At 49.9% G+C, this 22,463-nt stretch overlaps 1 protein-coding gene across 6 annotated transcripts in view; it reads left to right on the forward strand.

The window, feature by feature from the left end:
- Tenm4 (teneurin transmembrane protein 4) overlaps window positions 1-22,463 on the forward strand; it is a 677,803-nt gene that overhangs the window by 612,447 nt on the left and 42,893 nt on the right. For all 6 annotated transcript variants that reach the window (XM_075953236.1, XM_075953232.1, XM_075953234.1 and 3 more), the window contains 6 exons: window positions 5,032-5,151; window positions 8,539-8,800; window positions 11,288-11,555; window positions 13,788-13,931; window positions 15,378-15,627; window positions 17,790-17,810. In XM_075953236.1, coding sequence (XP_075809351.1) covers window positions 5,032-5,151; window positions 8,539-8,800; window positions 11,288-11,555; window positions 13,788-13,931; window positions 15,378-15,627; window positions 17,790-17,810 — 1,065 coding nt within the window. The remainder of the gene's footprint in view (window positions 1-5,031; window positions 5,152-8,538; window positions 8,801-11,287; window positions 11,556-13,787; window positions 13,932-15,377; window positions 15,628-17,789; window positions 17,811-22,463) is intronic.

Here is a 22,463-nt window from a genome sequence, read left to right on the forward strand (position 1 = left end):
AGTGGCCGTGTCCACAGTGTGTCATCAGTGGATAGTGTGTCATCAGTGGATAGTGTGTCATCAGTGGCCGTGTGGATAGTGTGTCATCAGTGGCCGTGTGGATAGTGTGTCATCAGTGGCCGTGACCACAGTGTGTCATCAGTGGCCGTGTCCACAGTGTGTCATCAGTGGCCATGTCCACAGTGTGTCATCAGTGGCCGTGTGGATAGTGTGTCTTCAGTGGCCGTGTCCACAGTGTGTCATCAGTGGCCATGTCCACAGTGTGTCATCAGTGACCGTGTCCACAGTGTGTCATCAGTGGCCGTGTGGATAGTGTGTCATCAGTGGCCGTGTCCACAGTGTGTCATCAGTGGCCATGTCCACAGTGTGTCATCAGTGGCCGTGTGGATAGTGTGTCTTCAGTGGCCGTGTCCACAGTGTGTCATCAGTGGCCTTGTCCACAGTGTGTCATCAGTGGCCGTGACCACAGTGTGTCATCAGTGGCCGTGACCACAGTGTGTCATCAGTGGCCGTGACCACAGTGTGTCATCAGTGGCCGTGTCCACAGTGTGTCATCAGTGGATAGTGTGTCATCAGTGGCCGTGACCACAGTGTGTCATCAGTGGCCGTGTGGATAGTATGTCATCAGTGGCCGTGACCACAGTGTGTCATCAGTGGCCGTGTCCACAGTGTGTCATCAGTGGCCGTGTGGATAGTGTGTCATCAGTGACCGTGTCCACAGTGTGTCATCAGTGGCCGTGTCCACTGTGTGTCATCAGTGGATAGTGTGCCATCAGTGGCCGTGTCCACAGTGTGTCATCAGTGGCCGTGTCCACAGTGTGTCATCAGTGGCCGTGACCACAGTGTGTCATCAGTGGCCGTGTGGATAGTGTGTCATCAGTGGATAGTGTGTCATCAGTGGATAGTGTGTCATCAGTGGATAGTGTGTCATCAGTGGCCGTGTGGGATAGTGTGTCATCAGTGGATAGTGTGTCATCAGTGGATAGTGTGTCATCAGTGGATAGTGTGTCATCAGTGGATAGTGTGTCATCAGTGGCCGTGTGGGATAGTGTGTCATCAGTGGATAGTGTGTCATCAGTGGCCGTGTCCACAGTGTGTCATCAGTGGCCGTGACCACAGTGTGTCATCAGTGGCCGTGTCCACAGTGTGTCATCAGTGGCCGTGACCACAGTGTGTCATCAGTGGCCGTGTGGATAGTGTGTCATCAGTGGATAGTGTGTCATCAGTGGATAGTGTGTCATCAGTGGCCGTGTGGATAGTGTGTCATCAGTGGATAGTGTGTCATCAGTGGCCGTGTGGATAGTATGTCATCAGTGGATAGTGTGTCATCAGTGGCCGTGTGGATAGTGTGTCATCAGTGGCCGTGTCCACAGTGTGTCATCAGTGGATAGTGTGTCATCAGTGGATAGTGTGTCATCAGTGGCCGTGTGGATAGTGTGTCATCAGTGGCCGTGTGGATAGTGTGTCATCAGTGGCCGTGACCACAGTGTGTCATCAGTGGCCGTGTCCACAGTGTGTCATCAGTGGCCATGTCCACAGTGTGTCATCAGTGGCCGTGTGGATAGTGTGTCTTCAGTGGCCGTGTCCACAGTGTGTCATCAGTGGCCATGTCCACAGTGTGTCATCAGTGACCGTGTCCACAGTGTGTCATCAGTGGCCGTGTGGATAGTGTGTCATCAGTGGCCGTGTCCACAGTGTGTCATCAGTGGCCATGTCCACAGTGTGTCATCAGTGGCCGTGTGGATAGTGTGTCTTCAGTGGCCGTGTCCACAGTGTGTCATCAGTGGCCTTGTCCACAGTGTGTCATCAGTGGCCGTGTCCACAGTGTGTCATCAGTGGCCGTGACCACAGTGTGTCATCAGTGGCCGTGACCACAGTGTGTCATCAGTGGCCGTGACCACAGTGTGTCATCAGTGGCCGTGTCCACAGTGTGTCATCAGTGGATAGTGTGTCATCAGTGGCCGTGACCACAGTGTGTCATCAGTGGCCGTGTCCACAGTGTGTCATCAATGGCCTTGTCCACAGTGTGTCATCAGTGGCCGTGTCCACAGTGTGTCATCAGTGGCCGTGACCACAGTGTGTCATCAGTGGCCATGTCCACAGTGTGTCATCAGTGGCCGTGACCACAGTGTGTCATCAGTGGCCGTGTGGATAGTGTGTCATCAGTGGCCGTGTCCACAGTGTGTCATCAGTGGCCGTGTCCACAGTGTGTCATCAGTGGCCGTGACCACAGTGTGTCAGCAATGGCCATGTCCACAGTGTGTCATCAGTGGCCGTGACCACAGTGTGTCATCAGTGACCGTGACCACAGTGTGTCATCAATGGCCATGTGGATAGTGTGTCATCAGTGGCCGTGTCCACAGTGTGTCATCAGTGGCCGTGACCACAGTGTGTCATCAGTGGCCGTGACCACAGTGTGTCATCAGTGGCCGTGTGGATAGTGTGTCATCAGTGGCCGTGTCCACAGTGTGTCATCAGTGGCCGTGACCACAGTGTGTCATCAGTGGCCGTGTGGATAGTGTGTCATCAGTGGCCGTGTGGATAGTGTGTCATCAGTGGCCGTGTCCACAGTGTGTCATCAGTGGCCGTGTCCACAGTGTGTCATCAGTGGCCGTGACCACAGTGTGTCAGCAATGGCCATGTCCACAGTGTGTCATCAGTGGCCGTGACCACAGTGTGTCATCAGTGGCCGTGTGGATAGTGTGTCATCAGTGGCCGTGTCCACAGTGTGCCATCAGTGGCCGTGTCCACAGTGTGTCATCAGTGGCCGTGTCCACAGTGTGTCATCAGTGGCCATGTCCACAGTGTGTCATCAGTGGCCGTGTGGATAGTGTGTCTTCAGTGGCCGTGTCCACAGTGTGTCATCAGTGGCCATGTCCACAGTGTGTCATCAGTGGCCGTGTGGATAGTGTGTCATCAGTGGCCGTGTCCACAGTGTGTCATCAGTGGCCATGTCCACAGTGTGTCATCAGTGGCCGTGTGGATAGTGTGTCTTCAGTGGCCGTGTCCACAGTGTGTCATCAGTGGCCGTGTCCACAGTGTGTCATCAGTGGCCGTGACCACAGTGTGCCATCAGTGACCGTGACCACAGTGTGTCATCAGTGGCCATGTCCACAGTGTGTCATCAGTGGCCGTGTGGATAGTGTGTCATCAGTGGCCGTGTCCACAGTGTGTCATCAGTGGCCATGTCCACAGTGTGTCATCAGTGGCCGTGTGGATAGTGTGTCTTCAGTGGCCGTGTCCACAGTGTGTCATCAGTGGCCGTGTCCACAGTGTGTCATCAGTGGCCGTGTGGATAGTGTGTCATCAGTGGCCGTGTCCACAGTGTGTCATCAGTGGCCGTGTCCACAGTGTGTCATCAGTGGTCGTGTCCACAGTGTGTCATCAGTGGCCGTGTTCACAGTGTGGCATCAGTGGCCGTGTCCACAGTGTGTCATCAGTGGCCGTGTCCACAGTGTGGCATCAATGGCCGTGTCCACAGTATGTCATCAGTGGATAGTGTGTCATCAGTGGCCGTGTCCACAGTGTGTCATCAGTGGCCGTGTCCACAGTGTGTCATCAGTGGCCGTGTCCACAGTGTGGCATCAATGGCCGTGACCACAGTGTGCCAAGAGAAGGAGAGATTCTGTCACCATTGCATCTAGGTCTTCTTTTGGTTTGTTTCCTACTTTGAGGTCCTTAGAAAATGTCATCTATAAAATGATCCGATTTCTGAAATACATGCAAACCATGATTCTAGATGATGGCAAATTGTCTTGTTTTTTTTTGCTCAATCCCCGTTGTTGTTTTTGTTGGTTTGGTTTGGTTTTTTTACTGTGACCGAGTACTTGCTAGTTATGGTCCAGGCACTGCACTATAGAGAAAGCCTCGCCATGCCCTCAAGCAGCCTGAGGTCCGGGTGGAGAGGAGAGAGATATGAAGTAGGCAAGGTACCGAGGTGTCTGTCTGAGTGTTTGAGGGAGTAAGATGTGAGTTCTGAGCAGGAATGTCAAGAAAGGCTTTAGAGAAGACATGTCCTTTGAAGTGGGTGTTGAGGGATGAGGATGTTGGGGGTGCCGGCAGATATGGGATGAGAATGTTGGGGTGCATGCAGAAATTGGATGATAATGTTGGGGGGTGCATGCAGAAATAAATAAGATGAGAAGGTTGGGGTGCCTGCAGAAATGGGATGAGGATGTTTGGGTGCCTGCAGAAATGGGGTGAGGATGTTGGGGTGCCTGCAGAAGTGGGATGAGTATGTTGTGGGTGCCTGCAGAAATGGGATGAGGATGTTGGGGTGCCTGCAGAAGTGGGATGAGGATGTTGGGGTGCCTGCAGAAGTGGGATGAGGATGTTGGGGTGCCTGCAGAAATGACATTTTAGACAGCTGGGAGGCTTCACACAACATTCTCCTGGCAAATGCGGGAAAGTGCGTGGTTTGTTGTCTAAAGTACAGGGAACAAGTGGGAGTTGGGGGAGGGAGTGGGTCTGGGAGTGGGGAAAGGCTCCCAAGGAGACACCCCGAGGAGATGCCATCATTTGTCCTTCTCTTTCGAATGCCAGGTGGAAGGAAGTGCACCCCTCCATCCCAATCTCTTTCTTGTATCCTCATTTCCAGTAGTGTTGTTTTCTATGTTCCAAGATGAAAAGCAGAAAAAGGCAAACAAAAATGAGGATTAAAGAACTGTCACATGCTTGCAAAAGTTCAGAGATCTAGGAAGTAGCAGAGCTGGGATTTGAACCTAGAGCACCTGACTCTGTGGTTCCCATCATAACTATACTGTGTTGTTTCCTGGGATCAGCTTTCTTCCCTTACGTGAATCATGGCTTTAGAAAAATAACATTGGAGTATGATACTTGAAAATATTTCCCCAGAGTGATTCTCTCAAGGACACTTTGATCCCTTGAGAGGTGACAGATTATTATTGGAAGTGAACACCTGGGGCTCCTGGATGTAAGGTGTGTCTAAGTGACCAGCCTTTTGGCTATAACAGAGGTTTCCCTGCTGACCATGAGAGGCACTTCATGCTGTTCCTTCTCCTCCTCCCACAGGCATGCATGTGTCATCCGTGGACAAGTGATGACATCAGATGGGACCCCACTGGTTGGCGTGAACATCAGTTTCATCAATAACCCTCTCTTTGGGTACACAATCAGCAGGCCAGACGGCAGGTAGGAGACCTCTTGTGGGACAGGGAGTTGGGGCCTGTGGTCTCCCAACATGGCTGCCCCTGGATTGGTTATGTGGACAGAGGGTCAGACAGCCTGCCTTCTCCCACCTAGTTCTACAGCCTATGGTCTTACTGGGACCTGTGTCTAACTCTGGCCTCTGTCCCTTCGGCTGTGAGCTAAGCACTTTCTTCTCATGAGGCTCTCACATAAACTTAGGGCAGCTTATCCGTATTCTTCTCAGTGGCTCCTCGTAGGAATACTGTGACATTCTTCCTTTCAACTGCCTAGGAGTTGCTTCAACAGAAGCCACCTCGGTGACAGCAAATCCTGGCCTTTGCATTTCCTCTGAAGTGGTTTACTTCATCAACAGTACGAAGTAAAGCTAGGGTTTCCATGATGGCCTGGATCTCCCCCAGTGACTGGCGTCTGCCTCACAAACACTGCTGCCCAACCTTCGGCTTCTTCATCTGTAGCCTGATTCTAACGTTCTCGACCTCATAGACTGGTCGGGAGAATCAAAGGAACGGCTAGGATAGTACAATGGATGGGGATCACCTAGCACATAGTATGCGTTTAAAAAGTCACGACTTCTTACCACACATAGGATTCACTAGCATGACACAGAGAAAGTCAATCAATAGTGGATGTTAAGACTACAAATTATGATGAACTATTGAGTAACAAGGAGATAATAGTACAAATATTTTAGAAAAAAAGAAGGCGAGTGGAATATTTAGCCTGTCGGTGGTGATAAGTCCTCTATTTTTAATGAGCCCGGTGGTGTCAGTCCATCTGGCTGAGCGTGGGCCCATAAGGTTGCTTCTTCACTCTGCCTTGGAAATTATGCTCCAGCCGGATTGATTTTAGCACCTCTTTAATCCAATATCAGATGTGAGCATGTCCCAGCCGGGGTGATAATGAAGCAGGACTCATCCGTTTGTGCCTCTAAGACAGCTTGGCAAGCGGGGTGTGGGGAGCCTCCCCTCCTCCGTGGCAGTGGGAAGGACCCAGCTGGAAAAGCAAACTGACCAGGCCAGGCCACTGCTCCCCCCCGCTGCAGAGTTCGTGCTCAGAAGGCCCTCAGTAGCCATCCACCAGGGCAGGAAGGAGCTCCCCCTGTTCACTCCGTCTGGTCTTCGGGTTTTGGATAGCACGGAAATGGCAGCTGTGGGTATCCTCGGCCATGGATATTCTTAGAACGCTCCCACCCACAGGGGAACAGTCATCGAAAATGGAGCTTCTCCAGACTGCTCTTTTTGCCATGACACCCACCACATGAAAGAGCTGACTGTCAGGCAGGAGGCACCGCTGGGCTTGCTTAGACTGGATCCACGAAACATGCCATAGTAATCCCACATGTGGTGACCTTAGCAGTCACCCATTCTTTGGCCCTCTGTTTGTGCTATGCTGATTATATGTACTGCTTCATGTGGGCATTAAGTGCTCAGAGGAACGGCTCCTGCATCAGCCTCCCACATGGTGACACAGCCAGAACGTGGCATTTCAAATCAGTCCTTGCTGATGCATCGTGGGGCTAGCATGCTCTTTCCAACATAGACACCATAACATATGGAAAAGCTACCACTTGTTCCCATAGTGTCTGAAACTCCCTCTTGTATGTGAGCAGGGAACATCTGGCCCACTCCGCTCCTCTCTTCTGTGACTCAGTTTCCCTTCCCCTGATACACAGGAGAAGCCATGAGGCTAAAGATGGTTGGGGGAGAGAATGGATGGAAATGCACTAAAGGCCTACGCTGCATCTGAGTCGCCTGTGTCATCTTCCATTTCCAGGCAGCACCATGATGTGCTCACCAGTTCCCCACCCACTTCACACACATGCATACATGCACACATGCGTGAATGCATGCATATGCACACACTCAGGAATGCACGCACACATGCATCCATATACATGCACACATACACACACATGAATGCACACACACATGCATGCACACACAAACATGCACACACATGAATGCACGCACACATGAATCCATATGCATGCACACATACACACACATGAATGCGCACACACATGCATGCACACACATGCACACATACACACATGCACACACGCGCAGGACCAGATTTTAGCAGTAGCTCATACACAGAAAATAGTAACAGAGAAATTACCCCAAAAGATCATTTAAAAGATATAAACTAGAAGTCAACCAAAACTAAGAGAGCTCCTAACAAGGGGAGACTTGAAACATGGGCTGTGCTGAGTGAGGCCCAGGGAAAACAAGGGACCCTGGGCTTGTCCATCCATCACCCTGGCAAGTGATTATGACGGTCAGCCTAATTTTACAGACAGGGAAACTGAGGCCTGGAAGATGGTCTAACTCACCTGTAATGTAAGCAGTGCAGCTTGGACCAGAGAGAGACAGGCTCCATTTGAGAACCAGGCCTTCCCTCCGGGGCCGGGTCAGCATTCACATCTTCCGCAGGGTCCCCTGCCAGATGAGCATGCCTGACCTCAGCCCATTGCACTCATCTCCTGGCCTGCCCACAGCCTTGAAGATAAGTCTTTTCATGTTTGTCTCTCCCTCCCTCCCTCCAGGCCGCCTCTCCTGAACAGAGTTTGTAAGTCTGGCCAAATTTCTGTTTGGAATTTTAAAACATTCTGGCGAAGTTCTGTGACAAGATTGTCAGCCCGTGAGTGTTTTCCCCAAACTGTGGGTACACTCCTGGAGAATCTCTGAGTTCAAGGCCAGCCTAGTCTAATAGTGAGCTCCAGGACAGCCAGGACCATCGTCAGAACCTGTCTAAAAAAACAATTAATTTTAAAAGAGAGAGTGAACTGTCTCAAATAACAATAACAATCATGTCCAGAAGCAATTGAAGAAGACACTCATATCAGCCTGTGATCTCCACACATGTTCATACACAAACAGTACATGTGCCTACACACATTTGCTCACATGCACACAGAAATAATCCACACGAAAGTTTGGGCTTTTATAGATGGGAAAACTGAAGAGGCTGGCAGATTTACTCGTGGCCACTCTTGTAGTTCATGGCGGTAAGGATTCAGGGCTCCCAGTGCCCAGGTAGCACCTGCTGAATCTCATTCTGCTGGCTCCTTAGTGGGCTCTGGCTCTTCCCAGTGATAGCACCGGAGCTCTGTCGCAGGGGCTCCCCAGATGCCCTGGGTCCTGCTAAGCTGCCCCTGCTACTGTGCTTTGGCGTCTGTAACTACCCCCATCCCCCGCCAATCATTTTACAGCAACGGCTAGCGGTTTCCGGAGTCACCGTCACTAGTTGTGGCTGCAGTCCAGTCTCTGAACATTAGAGTGGCCCTCGACCAAGGACTCGGTCCCTTCCTGGGATCTTCTCACCCTTCATAATCCCACCGTTCTCTTCTTCTTCCCCTTCCCACTGCAGCTTTGACCTGGTCACGAACGGCGGCATCTCCATCATCCTGAGATTCGAAAGGGCACCCTTCATCACGCAAGAGCATACCCTCTGGCTGCCCTGGGATCGCTTCTTTGTCATGGAAACCATCGTCATGAGGCACGAGGAGAACGAGATTCCCAGCTGTGACCTGAGCAACTTCGCCCGCCCCAACCCCGTGGTGTCTCCATCCCCCCTGACGTCCTTCGCGAGTTCCTGTGCTGAGAAAGGCCCCATTGTCCCAGAAATCCAGGTACTCGGGCTTCTTGACCATGTCAGGCCATTCTTTTATTTTATTTGGGGACAGTGGACAATCCCAGAGACAATGGAAACCAAGAAAGTCCCCCTACGGGCTTGGGCGAGACCCCAAAGGCCAAACCCCATAGTGGACATGGCATCAGATCATGAAGGCCATTTCACACGCCTGCCTACAATCTGCCTGGCACACTAAGCCTTACAACAAACTCCTTGGTTCTTTCTACTCTGCCATCCTGGTCACCCTACCTTACTCATCCCCAGCTTTCAGAGTCTCACTTGTCTTGGTATTTCTGCTAAAAGTATAACAACCCAGTTTCTACACACAGGACTAAGCCATGGGATCCCAACTAGTAAGCATTTTAATAAAGAGTAAATAAGAAAAATGGAACATGGGTTACTTAGCGCGACGTCTGACACCTACTAAGTGCTCGATACGTTTTAGCTCTTATTATTAGTAAGATTATTTATAACACCTGCTGCCTCCATGTCCATTAAGGTTTGCTTTGGATCGGATCTACACATGCAAATGTTTTGCCTAATTATCATTAAAGGGAAGTAATTGAGAAAACTGTATTTTAATCTGATGAAAATGAAGATCAATTCTTTGCCAAGAAAAACCATGCTGAATTGAATCTCCTCCATCCAACCCCCGGGTTGAATCTCCTCTGCCATCCCCAGTCTGATGTCTTCAGGCAGAAAAGAAGGTCCAAGGAGGAGGGGAAATGGCAGCGTAGAAGCCCAGAGAGGCCCAGGTCACCTGCCTGCCTATCGAGACCTTCAGCAAAGTGCATGTTGACGGATCGCCCTGGTGCTGGTGCAATAGAACATTTATACGCACGTGCGCGCATGTGTGTGTGTGTGTGTGTGTGTTTCATGTCTGAGTGAGCAAACCCACCTCACTGAGTGTGCCCTGTCGAGCAGCCTCCAGTGCCGGTCCCCAGCAAGGAAACAACCATTCCTGAATCCTCACTGTGCTCTGGGCAGAAAGCTCACTCCCTCTCAGAGATGCAGCGCCTGTCTCCCGTCTCAATGGCCAGGCTGACCTTTGTATGAAATGCTTGTCAGCAGAGACAGGACTTGCTGGAGAGAAGTAATTTGTTACTCAACCCCGGCTCAGTTCCAGCCAGACATCTTTTCCCAGGAGCAGGGACTGTGGAACAAATGAGGTTCAAGGTTACCCCCTCCTTACAGTGCTCCCTGAGCCAGGTGCCTACAGGTTCGGCTGGGGCACAACCCTTGCTTATTGTGAGTCCCGCAAAACACATAAAAACGAACTCTTTGTTTTCCCAGCCCCATTGCCCGTTAGTCCTCACAAGTGCTGGGATGTGGAAACTGTGGTGGGCACATTAACGAAGGAAAATATTTATGAGAGCATCAGGCCAGCACTCAAGTGCCGCCCGTGGCTCACCCGGGTGTGTAGCCTACCTCGTCTGGAACTATAAACTGGGAAGACAGCAGTGGATTAATCCCAATCTGTAGCATTTCCTATGTTCAAGAGAGAAGCCTAGACAAAATGTCTCCACCCTTCTATGGAATAAACAGGATGAAAAAGGCCCAGTTCCTCTGTAAACACAGGGTAAATATAGCCCTCGTCCCTGAAATGGACGTGTTAGGATCAGTTGATTTAATGTCCCCTTCTTGAGAAAGAGCCCAGAGCATCAAGCTGATGACAGTCCCCTGCGTTTGCCTTGTGGGTGATCGTCTGGAATCCGCTGACTGTGTCCACCTTCAGTCTGAGCCGCTGCCTTCCCTCCTTTGCTCATCGTGAAGGCACTGGAGCTAGGAGCCAGTGTGCACGGAAACTCCATGTGGGCAACCCTCTGGAGACGCACTGGGACATTGGAACAGGGTCTCGCCAGGCTCTCAAGCGCTGCCTGATGTGTTTGTTCAGCCCTGTGTGCTCTCTGTTGACCTTCCTGGAAAGGACACATTGAAACTATATCTCGCTTTAAGAACACTTCAGACAGAAACAGTCTACCAGGCTCAGGCTGCTGTTTAGGTCAGTGTCTTTATGGCACCCCTGCTCTCTGCACCATAGGTACCAGCCATACCACTGTCCTGCCTGATGCAGTGATGGGCCAGGCACTTTGCATGTGTGACCCAGTGAGGAAGAGCAGATTCCCAGATTCTTGTGTTTTCCCTACTGACATAGCTAATCAGTTGGGGGTGTGCACTGCTGAGTAACCCATGACCACAGTAAAATATCTTCATTCATGTTACACAGGGGAGGAGCCCAAGGCTCACGGAGGTTTGTTAATGCAGGTACACCGTGCAGGAACTGACCATGGAGACCAGGGCTATTTCTCTTTTCCTCACCTCTCCTTATCTTCTTCCTGCTATTCTCCCTTCTCCTCCTCACCTCCTTCCCTTCGGCTTCCTCCTGTGCCCCATGAACACCCAAAGTCCACAAGGTATTTGATGTCACTTCCCCTCCTCCCATGACCTTCAGTGACACCCCTGCTGTGCTCTGTCTGTGCTGTAGGCCCTACAAGAGGAAATCACCATTGCGGGCTGCAAGATGAGGCTGAGCTATCTGAGCAGCCGCACGCCTGGCTACAAGTCTGTCCTGAGGATCAGCCTCACACACCCCACCATCCCCTTCAACCTTATGAAGGTCCACCTCATGGTGGCAGTTGAGGGCCGCCTCTTCCGGAAGTGGTTTGCTGCAGCCCCTGACCTGTCCTATTACTTCATCTGGGACAAGACAGATGTCTACAACCAGAAGGTGTTTGGGCTGTCAGAAGCCTTCGGTAAGCCTCCCCTAAGTGTCTGCGACACGGGTTCCACACGTCGGCAGAGACAGAGCAGAACCAGAGAGTGGCTTCCTTCGTGGATGTTTCTTTCTTCCCTCCTTCCTCTTTTCAGGTCAAAACCACCTAAGGTTTAATGGGGCAGTAAGACCTCAGTGGCCATCTATAACCTAGATGAACATTGGAAGACCCGGGTGTGCAAAACCCAAGCATGAAAAGTAGTTAGAATGAGAACGGTTCTCAGGAAGCACTCGGGTGCTGTGTGTCGGGCTAAAGTACACCGTGTGCCAGAAAAGCAGAATATGTCGTCTGGTCACCCCGCGGTCGTCCTACCGAAATCTAAAATGAAAATAAAGGCGCTAAGGTTGGGCCGCTGCCATATTTTCGGTTATAAGAGCTAAAGTCAAAGCTTGGTTTTCGGCCTCATGGTTGTTTTGACTGGTTGAGACAGGGCCTCCCTCCATCACCCTGAGTGACCTCAGATTTTCTGTGTTGCACAGTCCGGCCTTGCACTCACGTGATTCCTGATTCAGCTTCCTGATTCAGCATGGCCTGGTGCTAGGATCGTAGGTGTGCGACACCATGCCCAGCTGGCCTCATGATTTTGTCTCCCAGCAGAGAGGTCACCTCTGGTAACTGTTTTTACTACCGTCTTTAGGGATGAAACCAAAGTTGGCTGCCTCACCAGGATCTTGTGCCTGGCAGGATGACCGCCCTTCCTGCCTTCTGGGTTAGAGCAGGCTCCCAGGAGCTTCAGCGATGGGCAGTCAGTAGTCATGATGCCCAACAAGATGTCTGAGGAGCAATAGCCCAGCAAATTCCTTCACCTTGATCCCAATCCTCTTTCACGTGTCTTCAGATAGCAATAGTGGTTAGGAACCTGGAAGTTGTGCTGAGAAAAGGAAGGAGGGAGGGAGGGGAGAAGGGGTGGCAGGAAGTGGAGGGATGCAGGAAGAAAACAAGAGGACCTCACAGCCACGTCCTTTCGGGGATGCTGAGGTGACATCCCAAGGATGCAAAGATAGATGGAAGAAAGCTAGATTCATTCAGCTCTGCGTTAAGATTTGCATCCCTACCCTGTATGCCAGGGCTCGCCAGGAGCAGAAATGCCACACCTCACTGTTCACAGGCCCTTCTGTCATCTACAAAAGTAAAAACCAGGCCCTGTAGCCTTCTCCACTAAGATGAGCAGATTTAGAGCCCACTAGGTAGTTTCAAAAGGTCCATGCCATGAGATTCCAGTGTGGGGACTCATTTGCTGAGACCATCATGGCCAGAGGCTTGGGGACATCTTCTAACCCACTCCCCTGTTGCTGCAGGTGGGGCGCCGTCTCCCAGGGCAGCTGTGAACAGCCTTCAGAGGGCTGACCAGCAGTTCATTCCTATCTCAGTCACATGTTTAGATGTTGGCAGCTGGAAAATAGTGCCCTCTCAGAGGAGCTACTCAGAGGAGATGGTTTGCCCGTCTCCACTGATGCTCTCCCAAGGCCACTGCCTGGGCCTCCACAGAAGCCAAGCTTAGGGAACTAGTGATTTTTTAAATCAAAGATGACCGAAAACAATCAGCCTTATCCACTGAGTACGTCCCTTTAAGCGTTTCCTATGACATCTGTGGTCTTCGTCCACCATGATGTCCAGGGGCTGAGTAATATCCCTGGCCTGGGCGTGATTAGAGTCTCACCTGATGAAACACTGTGTTAGCTTCAATTATCCACTGCCACAAATGAGAACGCACTGACGAGTTAATGGGGTACTTTCCTTATTTAAAGATGACTTCCGGGCTGAGAAGATGGCGCCCACTGTAAAAACACTTGGAATGTAACCATGGTAGCTAAAGTTTGGATCCTCGAAAGGCATGTAAAAGCCAAGTGGTCTCCACACGCGTGTATACATGCCTACACATTCATACACACTCACACACGTATGAACAGCACCACTGCGTATACAAAATATTTTAAAGAATTGTTTCCCCAGAATCAGTTCACTTGGGTCCTTTGAAGGCATGTGGCTCACTTAACTCTTCTTAATATTGTGTGATTGTTCTTCTTTAAAAATTGGTTTTAAGGGCCAGCATCACTGTGTTGGTAATCCCACATGGTTCTATTGCCCAAGTCAAAGCATGATCCTTCTCGTTCCTCTTCCATGAAAGACAGTCAGAGGCCTTGCCTGTTGGCCTGAGGGTCAGGGCGGAGGCTCTGCTCACTCGTGTCCTTTCCTCTTGTGTCCCTGCAGTTTCCGTGGGTTACGAATATGAATCCTGCCCAGATCTGATCCTGTGGGAGAAAAGGACGGCAGTGTTACAGGGCTATGAGATCGATGCCTCCAAGCTGGGGGGCTGGAGCCTGGATAAGCACCACGCCCTGAACATCCAGAGCGGTGAGTGGAACCATGGGAGTCCTTAAGCTGAGGTGGCACCTTCTCCGCTAGACCACGGAGCCTAAAACAAGGCATACAGTGAATAACGTGGGCGCCAAGGTGAGCCTGCAGAAGGTTGTTAGCAATGCCAGCAAGGCATGAGAGAAACACTTCGTTGCCATCAAAGCAGCAACAGAGGGAGGAGCCCTGGGCAGCATCCTAGAGGATCTAGGACTAGCCCAGAGTGTCACGGAGTAGATCCTCCAAGAGGGCAGGGCAGGAGTCAAGGCACTGAGTTCAGAGCAAGAGGACTTGCAGAGAAAGGCCATTGTAATGTGAGCCAATGTATTCATGTTGTGTTGGATTCTGTGGTAAACCCTGGGGATGCAGAAATGACAGAGACATAATCTCTACACTTGAAACGAGATTGGCGGAAAGAGAAAAGCAAGCCTGCGTACCTGAGAAACTGCGGTACACAGATGTGGATGGAGCCTGAGAGATGCATTAGTCAGAATGGTCAAGAGCTGCATTCTGGGGCTGAAGAGATAGCTCTCAGTTAAGAAAGTGTTGGTCTTGCAAGCACAGGGACCCGAGTTCCATCCCCAGAACCCAAGTAAAAAATGCCAGAAGAAGGCTGGGCACTGGAAAGATGGCTCAGCCATTAGGGGCACATGCTTTTGTAGAGGGCCTGGGTTTAATTCCCAATGCCCACACAATGGCTCACAGCCACCTGTAACTTCAGTTCCGGGGAACCTAATGCCCTCTTCTGGCCTCTTCAGGCACCAGGCACATATGTGGTACACATACATACATGTAGGCTAAACACTCATATACAGAAAGTCTGTCTTTTAAAATGCCAGGCATGATAGGATATGCTTGCCATTCAAATCCTAGAGAGGAGGAGATGGGCTCACTGGGGATCCCTCACCTGCCTGGTCTACTTGGCAAGTTCCAGGACATGAGAGGCCCTGCACCAAAATTACCAGGAGGGTAGCACCTGAGGAAGGGTGACAGAATTTGTCCTGTGGTCTCCAAGTGCAACTGCATACACCTGCACACATCTAAACATATACTCATGCATGTGCATGCACACACACACACTCACAGAGAGAGAGAGAGAGAGAGAGAGAGAGAGAGAGAGAGAGAGAGAGAGAGAGAGAGAAAGAGAGAGAGAGAGAGAGATTCTGGGCCTGCCCACTTCTTGTCCTTGGGGCCTTGGCTAAATTACTGGTCTGTTCCGTCCATCACGGCAATGGTAACAGTACAGCCTCATAGGCCTAAGGTGAGAATCTGGTAGGTAAACTGTGGAGCCTCTCAGCTTCCCCTGGGTTTCACTATGGTAAGACAAGCCTGGACAAGGCCTTCCTCCTATACTTTGCAGAAGTCACAATAACATCGACTAACCCAAGGAAGAAGGACCCAGTCCCCTGGCCCCTCACTGACGCTGGCCTCCTTTCCTCATCCCAGGCATCCTACACAAAGGGAACGGAGAGAACCAGTTCGTGTCCCAGCAGCCACCGGTCATCGGCAGCGTCATGGGCAATGGGCGCAGGAGGAGCATCTCCTGCCCCAGCTGCAATGGGCTTGCTGACGGCAACAAGCTCCTGGCCCCTGTGGCCCTTGCCTGTGGCTCTGATGGGAGTCTCTATGTGGGAGACTTCAATTACATCCGCAGGATCTTCCCTTCTGGAAATGTCACCAACATCCTGGAGATGAGGTATGGAAGGGGATTCCTTCCCTGGGATTCCTAGCAGTGTCCCTTGCCATCATGAGGCCCAACAGCCTTCCCTGTGGGGACCAAAGAAGGAGGCCATGACAGAGCCACACCTATGGGCTATGAGGGCTTTTCACTTCCCAGCTCCATCAGGCACTGCCTCCCGTGCTCTGAGATAAAGATACAGTGAGTTGTCCTTCACATCCAGATGACATGAAAGGCTGCTGACAGCCAAAAGTTAGTCCCCTTGAAGCCACCGTACCCTCTTTCTGCACTTACCTGATAGAATGGGCTACAAGAGTCTTCTTCTAAGGACCAAGGACACACAGCAAGCAAATGTCAGCACATTTGGTCCCAGTCCCTTAGTGTTCCTCAGAAGAGGTTAGCTCTGTCCAACCAGGACTGGGGTGAAATGAGGCCCGGGGCTGATGCAGGCTGGGCCTGTCTGCTCCTTAGGGGCAGCAGAACCCCCAGACTCTCAGCCCTGACCACGAGTGATGGAGCGCTGAGACCCTATGTCCAGCTGGAGACAGCTTGACTTTGCGTTTTTCCGAAGTCCCTATGATACCTTTCTGTCGGCTTAGCAGCTACACAGGAGTCTGCTAATATTTTAATTACCATCTGTGGCCCCATGTCCCTCCACAGTCAGTGCCCTACTGGCCACCCAGGCTGCAGCCTGCAGGGACTTCTGGCTCCGCTGCCTCAGCTTGGCCCTGGCCGAGATAGGCAGGTTTAAACTAAGTCTCTGTTGTTCTGTTTGCCAACAAGGACTTGTAGGTCAGATGTGGGGGTGAAAGCCTGCTAGATCAGAGGGACTGGGAAGCAACCAGCTGGCCTTCCTTTTGGGCCAGAGACCCAGGAAGAGAAGAACCTCTCCACTCACCCCAAACCAAAAAGAAGGTCAAAACTCCATGGCCCCGCCCTACTCTTTCCTATGTATCTCTCTATCCGTATTCCTGGTTCCTCCAGATTCCCTATGGGTAATTCCAGTCAACTAGTTGCTGTCTCTAAACTAAGGTTGACTTTATTTAATTAACACAAATGCAAATTCAGGGTTCACAGCGTGATCAAATATCCCACAACATCCATAAACCAGGTCTCTTTGGAACCAAAGCCCTGCTTCAGGGTGGGCTCTACCGTTAGAGAGAAACCACACTTCAGAGACAGGGGAGTCCCACTCTCAATTCCAAAAGAAATTGCAGGAAGTTTGTTTTTTACAGCTATTTTGGGACAAAAAAAAATATCTACCTCTATCCTGGTTTGGAACCACATGACCAAGGCATGCTTGGGATGGAAATGCGTCCTCCAAAGAGTACGGACGGGCAGATAGCGTCCCACTGGTCACCAGTGCAGGAGCTCTGGAAAGTACGAACCATTATCACCCTTTGGCAGTTAACAAAAAGCAAACACGGGGGATTTAAAGTGTGTATCCATCTAAAATGGTACACCCAAGCCTAGGAGACCACTACTCAGCCCCGCCCCACTGAAGAGTGCTCATCTGGCACAGTGTGAAGTGTTCCGTCTTATAAAGCTCTTCTCTGCCGAATGAATCTCATTCCGCAGCTCACATGTAAAAGGAGGCCTCCCGTTTTCATATCCTCCAAACAAGACCACCTGTTTTCCCTTCCCCCCTCCCACCACTGATGAGGATCACGTGAGACTGCAAGAGGGGAAAGAAGGAATAAGTGAGCTTAGGAAAGGAAACTCAGTATGGGGTTATCCAAGCATCTTCCCATCTTTTCCTGATGGTCCCTTTTCTCTGATTCACCTCCTACCTAACTGAACTCATTCTCCAACCCCATGCCATATTCTGAGTAGGCTCGCCAAGTTTCTAAAGCTTCCATAGGAAAACACACCTTACAGACCTGGAGTAGCAAGCCTGTGTATCTCTGGGCAGCAACACTGTAACCAACCTATGTTCTTCCCAAAGCTAGCAGTAGGGTGCAGGTGGAGCTGGGGCCCTTCTGAGCTGTGTAGCTGTTTGTAAGTGATCTCACTGACAGAGTATCCAATATAAAATGTATCAGTGTCATGGCTAAGTCTTTATTTATTACCTTGTTGTACAGTAGCCTTGCTGTCAAGTTTTCAGCCGCTAATAATGCGTCTAACCCTGCTGCTAACACCTCCTTCTCTCTTCTATTCCCTGCTCTCCTGTCTTCTGTCAGAAATAAAGATTTCAGACATAGGTAAGCCAACCAGTGGAGAATTTCCCGCCTCTCCCCTGTCTTGCTGTTGCATGCTGTATGGTAAGCCCTGCTTGTCAATCCCAGCCGGCTCAAGGGCAAAGGAGCCCTGTGTGATTAGAAGCTGATAGGGGATAATCGGTTGCAACCACAACACCCCACTGGTTGTGGTGGGGTAGGAGGGCGAAGATCTGAACTCCTTTGACCTGTGGCAAAGGGAGGTCCCCGTAGTCTGTGGATGTGACAGACTGGAGTAACAGGGAAGAACTTGAGAGCCACAGCCTGATGAGTCCCTAGAATAGCATATCCTCTATTGAATTCAATGACCGTGGTGGGAAGTACCAAGGCCATCTTATGAGGGAGGGGGGGGTAGACTATGAAAACAGACAGATTCTAGACTGCAGAATCAGACCACTGGCAATGCCAGCGACCCCTTCCAGAGGCTCTTCCAGGCAGGACATCACAGTCCTCGCACAGAACTGTGTCCGTGTGTAGATTTGATTGCTGACCATGAGCAGACAGAGCTATGTTTTACGCAGCCTCAGGGGAGACTCTCAGGTGTCTACATAAGACTCTGATGGTGCATAGGATGGTCCTAGGTTGGGATAAAAGAAGGCTCTTTGGGGAATGATGAGACAAAGCCTGAAGTACCAGTCATTATTAAATTTACCTCTCTATATAACTGTGAGTAGGAATGGATGTGCATATATTATTTTAAGTAATAATTCCTATGTATAGATTATTTACTACATAGCAGAGAGTTAGACAATGCACATGAATATATCTGAGCCACCCTGTGAGGTCGACATCTGTGATTATAAGCCAGTTTACCGGCAAGGTTAGTGACGTTTCCCAGTAATATGACCCTGAAGTAATTGCTTCATCTCCCATTATTTTTATCTTATGGTTATTAAAAATTATTCTAGGGAACAAAAAAGGATCTCTTCAAATTAGTCAGCATTTTCAGGCCCAGAAAGAAGTTCCAGAAATTACTATGGAAAAATGTTACTAGTGATCTTAATAACTGTTACAGTCTCTATACACTGGCTTTGTAATTAGCCTACCACAATTTACCATAATTAAGATAATCATGATGATAAGATGTCGCCGTCTTTCCCCGTAAAGGAAATTAGTCCTTTGACAACCAAGGACACATATAAGAAGATAAATTCAGCAGAAATCAGGACCAAAAGTAAAAGCTAAGAACAACAACTGTGGTCAAACCTTAAACTCTTAAGTCATGGCAGCCAGAGTAACCGTGGAAACATAGCTCTTTCCTGGTTCACACTGTCAGCAGTGGGAAACGTGCCCTTCCCTGTGCAGAAGTAGCCTGTGTTCACACTGAAGCCAATGCCCAGTGAGCTTCGAATGGATGACACTGTACTGCTCACAGGTCTGTCCTCTCAGTTTCTATATTGCAGAGGTACTCTTCATGTGTATCTTAAGTTAAAACCCGGCGTTTAGCATCGAACCATTCAGTCCATGGTGACACCTCTGGAGACATGCCTGCAGTACTGGCAGACTCAGCTGAGAAGCCTTGTGCTATGTGGCATTCGCTGATCAGCCAGCCTCTCTGGTTTCTGTTCACGTCACCTATCAGTTAGAAAAGTTGTGATTGTCTCTGTGTGTGGGTGTATCCCGCACACATATAGGTATGGGCGTGCGTACTTCTGACGTTCAGTGATTTTTTTATGAATATGCATTGGTATTTTGCCTATATGTATGTCTGTGCAAGGGTGTGGAATCCCAGAGTTACAGACAGCTGTGAGCTGCCATGTGGATGCTGTGAACTGCACCTGGGTCCTCTAGGAAAGCAGAAAGTGTTCTTAATTGCTGAGCCGTCTCTCCAGCTCCTTCAGTGATCTTTTGATATAACCATGATACGGGGTCAAAAACAGGGCCTGTCTTCTTTCTACCCATTGTTTTCTCAGATGAGAAAAATCTGTCTCCATAGTGAACCACAGTGGAACCAGAGTGGAAAGGGGGCTGGCCCATTGCCAGCCACTTTCCTAAGATAATAAATCTGGGTTTCAACTGTGATTTTTTTTGGACTGGTATCTCACTATTAGCAAATCCCTTCTTCTCTCTGAGCCTCGGTGTCCCCTGTAGCTCCATTAATAAAAACCCAGAGACAGAAATTGGGGTTTAACCTGACGGTCAGAAAAACAAACAGCCAGCCACTTGCTCTTACCTCTACCTCAGTCTGAAATGGCAATCCCGCCTCTAGGAATCTCAGAATGAGACTGTATCTGAGGGCTGTCTCCTCCCGTTTTATATTCCTCTCTAGGGCTGGGCTTGAAGGTGTGCACCACTACTGCCCAGTTTCTATGCCAAACTAGTGTGGCTACTGGGATTAAAGGTGTGTGCCACCACTGCCTGGTCTGTAAGACTGGTCAGTGCAGCTGTTTTACTCTCTGAACTTCAGGCAAGCTTCATTTATTAAAATACAAATGAAACATCACTCTGGTTTTCTCTACTGGATATTGGATAGATTAAAGCAGTTTTAGAAGTTTATCTTCTTCATTGTTGCTTCTGTTTCTCCCATAGCAGCATTTGGCTCCGATGGAACCTTGGCCCGTGTGTGTTTGTACTGCCAGGATAGACTTTTCTCTGTCTTTTAGCATCATGCCCCCTGCTGTCGTGGGCATTCCCAGTAGCCATAGCCCCCTTGGCATCTGTGCTGTGGATCTGTTCAGGAAATAAGCATCCTTATCTCTTCCATGGTTTCTTCCCCAGAGTCAGGAGAACTGTCTTAGAAGTACGCATAAATATAATCTCCCTCAAACCAAGCTACACATAGAGTACTAACACAGAGGAGCCCCTGTCATGGAAAATAGATCAACAGGACAGCTTTACGTCAAGAAGATGTAGCTTCTCTATTGTGTACCAACACAAATATTCTAGAATCTTCTCAGTGTTACCAGAGATTTTCTTAAAAGCTGCCATTTGGGTCTGGGGACATAACTTAGATAATAGAGCACTTGGTTAGTATTTCTTGAATTCCTGGGTTTGATCCCTAGCCTCACAGAAACTAGCATGGTGATCTAGGCCTCTAATCCCAGCCATTGGGAGACGGAAGAAGGACCAGAAGTTTAAGACCGTTCTTGGCTACACAGTGGGTTCTAGGTCCCCCGAAATATATGACCCTGTCTCAAAGACAAAAACAAACAGCCACCATTAATTAACCATCTCAGTTTTTATCATAACAGACATGATATGGGGAGGCTTATATTCTTCATGTACTTCCAATAGTCCTCGGAAGTGGATTGATCACCCCCATTTCTCAGATACAAACACAGAGTCTAAGTGGAAATGTAGTCTTACCCAAGCAAACGTCAGGGTTTGAACCTTTGCCTATCTGGCTCAAGCACTCACGTCTGTCTACTGGTGGTAAAAAGCAAACTAGTTTCTTTCAGGGCTGCATCCAGATTGGTTTAACAAGGCTCACACAAAGCCCTGGGTTTTATCCCCAGCACCAAATACAGCCAGTTTGGTGGTACACAGCTATAATCCTAGCATTTGGGAGGCAGGGCAGGACAATCCTGAGTTCAGGGATAGCCTCAGCTACATGGCGAATTTGGTGCTGAGTTCAGGGATATCTTTATTTACATGATGAGTTTGATGTTTAGCCTGGGATAAATGAGCCCCTGCCTCAAAACAAACAACCATCGTGTGTGTGTGTGTATGCATGCATATATGCATATATGTATGTATGTACGTATGTCTCTAAAGGCCAGTGTGTGGGCAGAGCAGAGACCTGACCATTGGACAGCTGAAGGAGACACATTTCATTGACTTCCCCATTTAAACCTTCACATTCTCCATCCAGAGCAAGCATTTTCTTCTATGCTGACCACAAGATAAGCATAAATAATGCAACCATAGCTTTTAAAGACTCTGGAATAATGCTGCCAAGGCCGCCTTCTCCCGGAATTCACCCATTTGAGACGCTCCACACAGGTGACACTTCTCCAGGACTGCAGGGCCATGTGAGCTGGAAACTCAAGGGGCTAATCTAAGTGGACAGGGCCTCCACCAGCCTCCCTCGGGGTCCTCTTCCTGCCAAGGTAGATAGTAGCCGTTTATCAAGAGTGATGCACACAGAAATGAAATAGTCCCCCTGCCTCCTGGCTGTCACAGGGAAGCTGGGAGCCCAGGATGCTCCAGCGTGACAAAGCAGGATCTAAGGTCACTGCGTTTTTATTAAGCCAGGATCAGGGTTGTCTGGGAAGATTAATTCTGTGCCACCTTCTAAGTCCCAGGGGGACATCTCAAGATAAGCAGGATGTCTGGGCTATTTCACCAACCCCACGGGAAGTAAAAGGAAAGCTAAGTGATTTCAATGCAAACCCCACCTAAAGAAGCCGTGCATGGCCATGTCGTCTACTGAGGACAAGCTGCTGTGGGGGGCTGGGAAGCTGCGTGTCGAACACTGGGCCTGCAGAAGAGAATTTCCCCTTTGAGCACGGTTGGGTAGAATGGAAGACGTATAAATAGTCATGGCCTCGTGTTTCGTGAGATGTTAACTAGCATGAACCCTAGGGCACACGAGAAAACGACCAGGGAAGTTTGCCAGGAAAAGTCCCTGAGTGGGCGCCTGGAGAGTAAGTGGCAAAGGGGAACAGGGAGGAAGAGTGGATGCAGGCAGGGTCAGAC

This window comes from Microtus pennsylvanicus, chromosome 18 (genome assembly GCF_037038515.1).
Source record: "Microtus pennsylvanicus isolate mMicPen1 chromosome 18, mMicPen1.hap1, whole genome shotgun sequence".
NCBI classification, from domain to species: Eukaryota; Metazoa; Chordata; class Mammalia; order Rodentia; family Cricetidae; genus Microtus; species Microtus pennsylvanicus.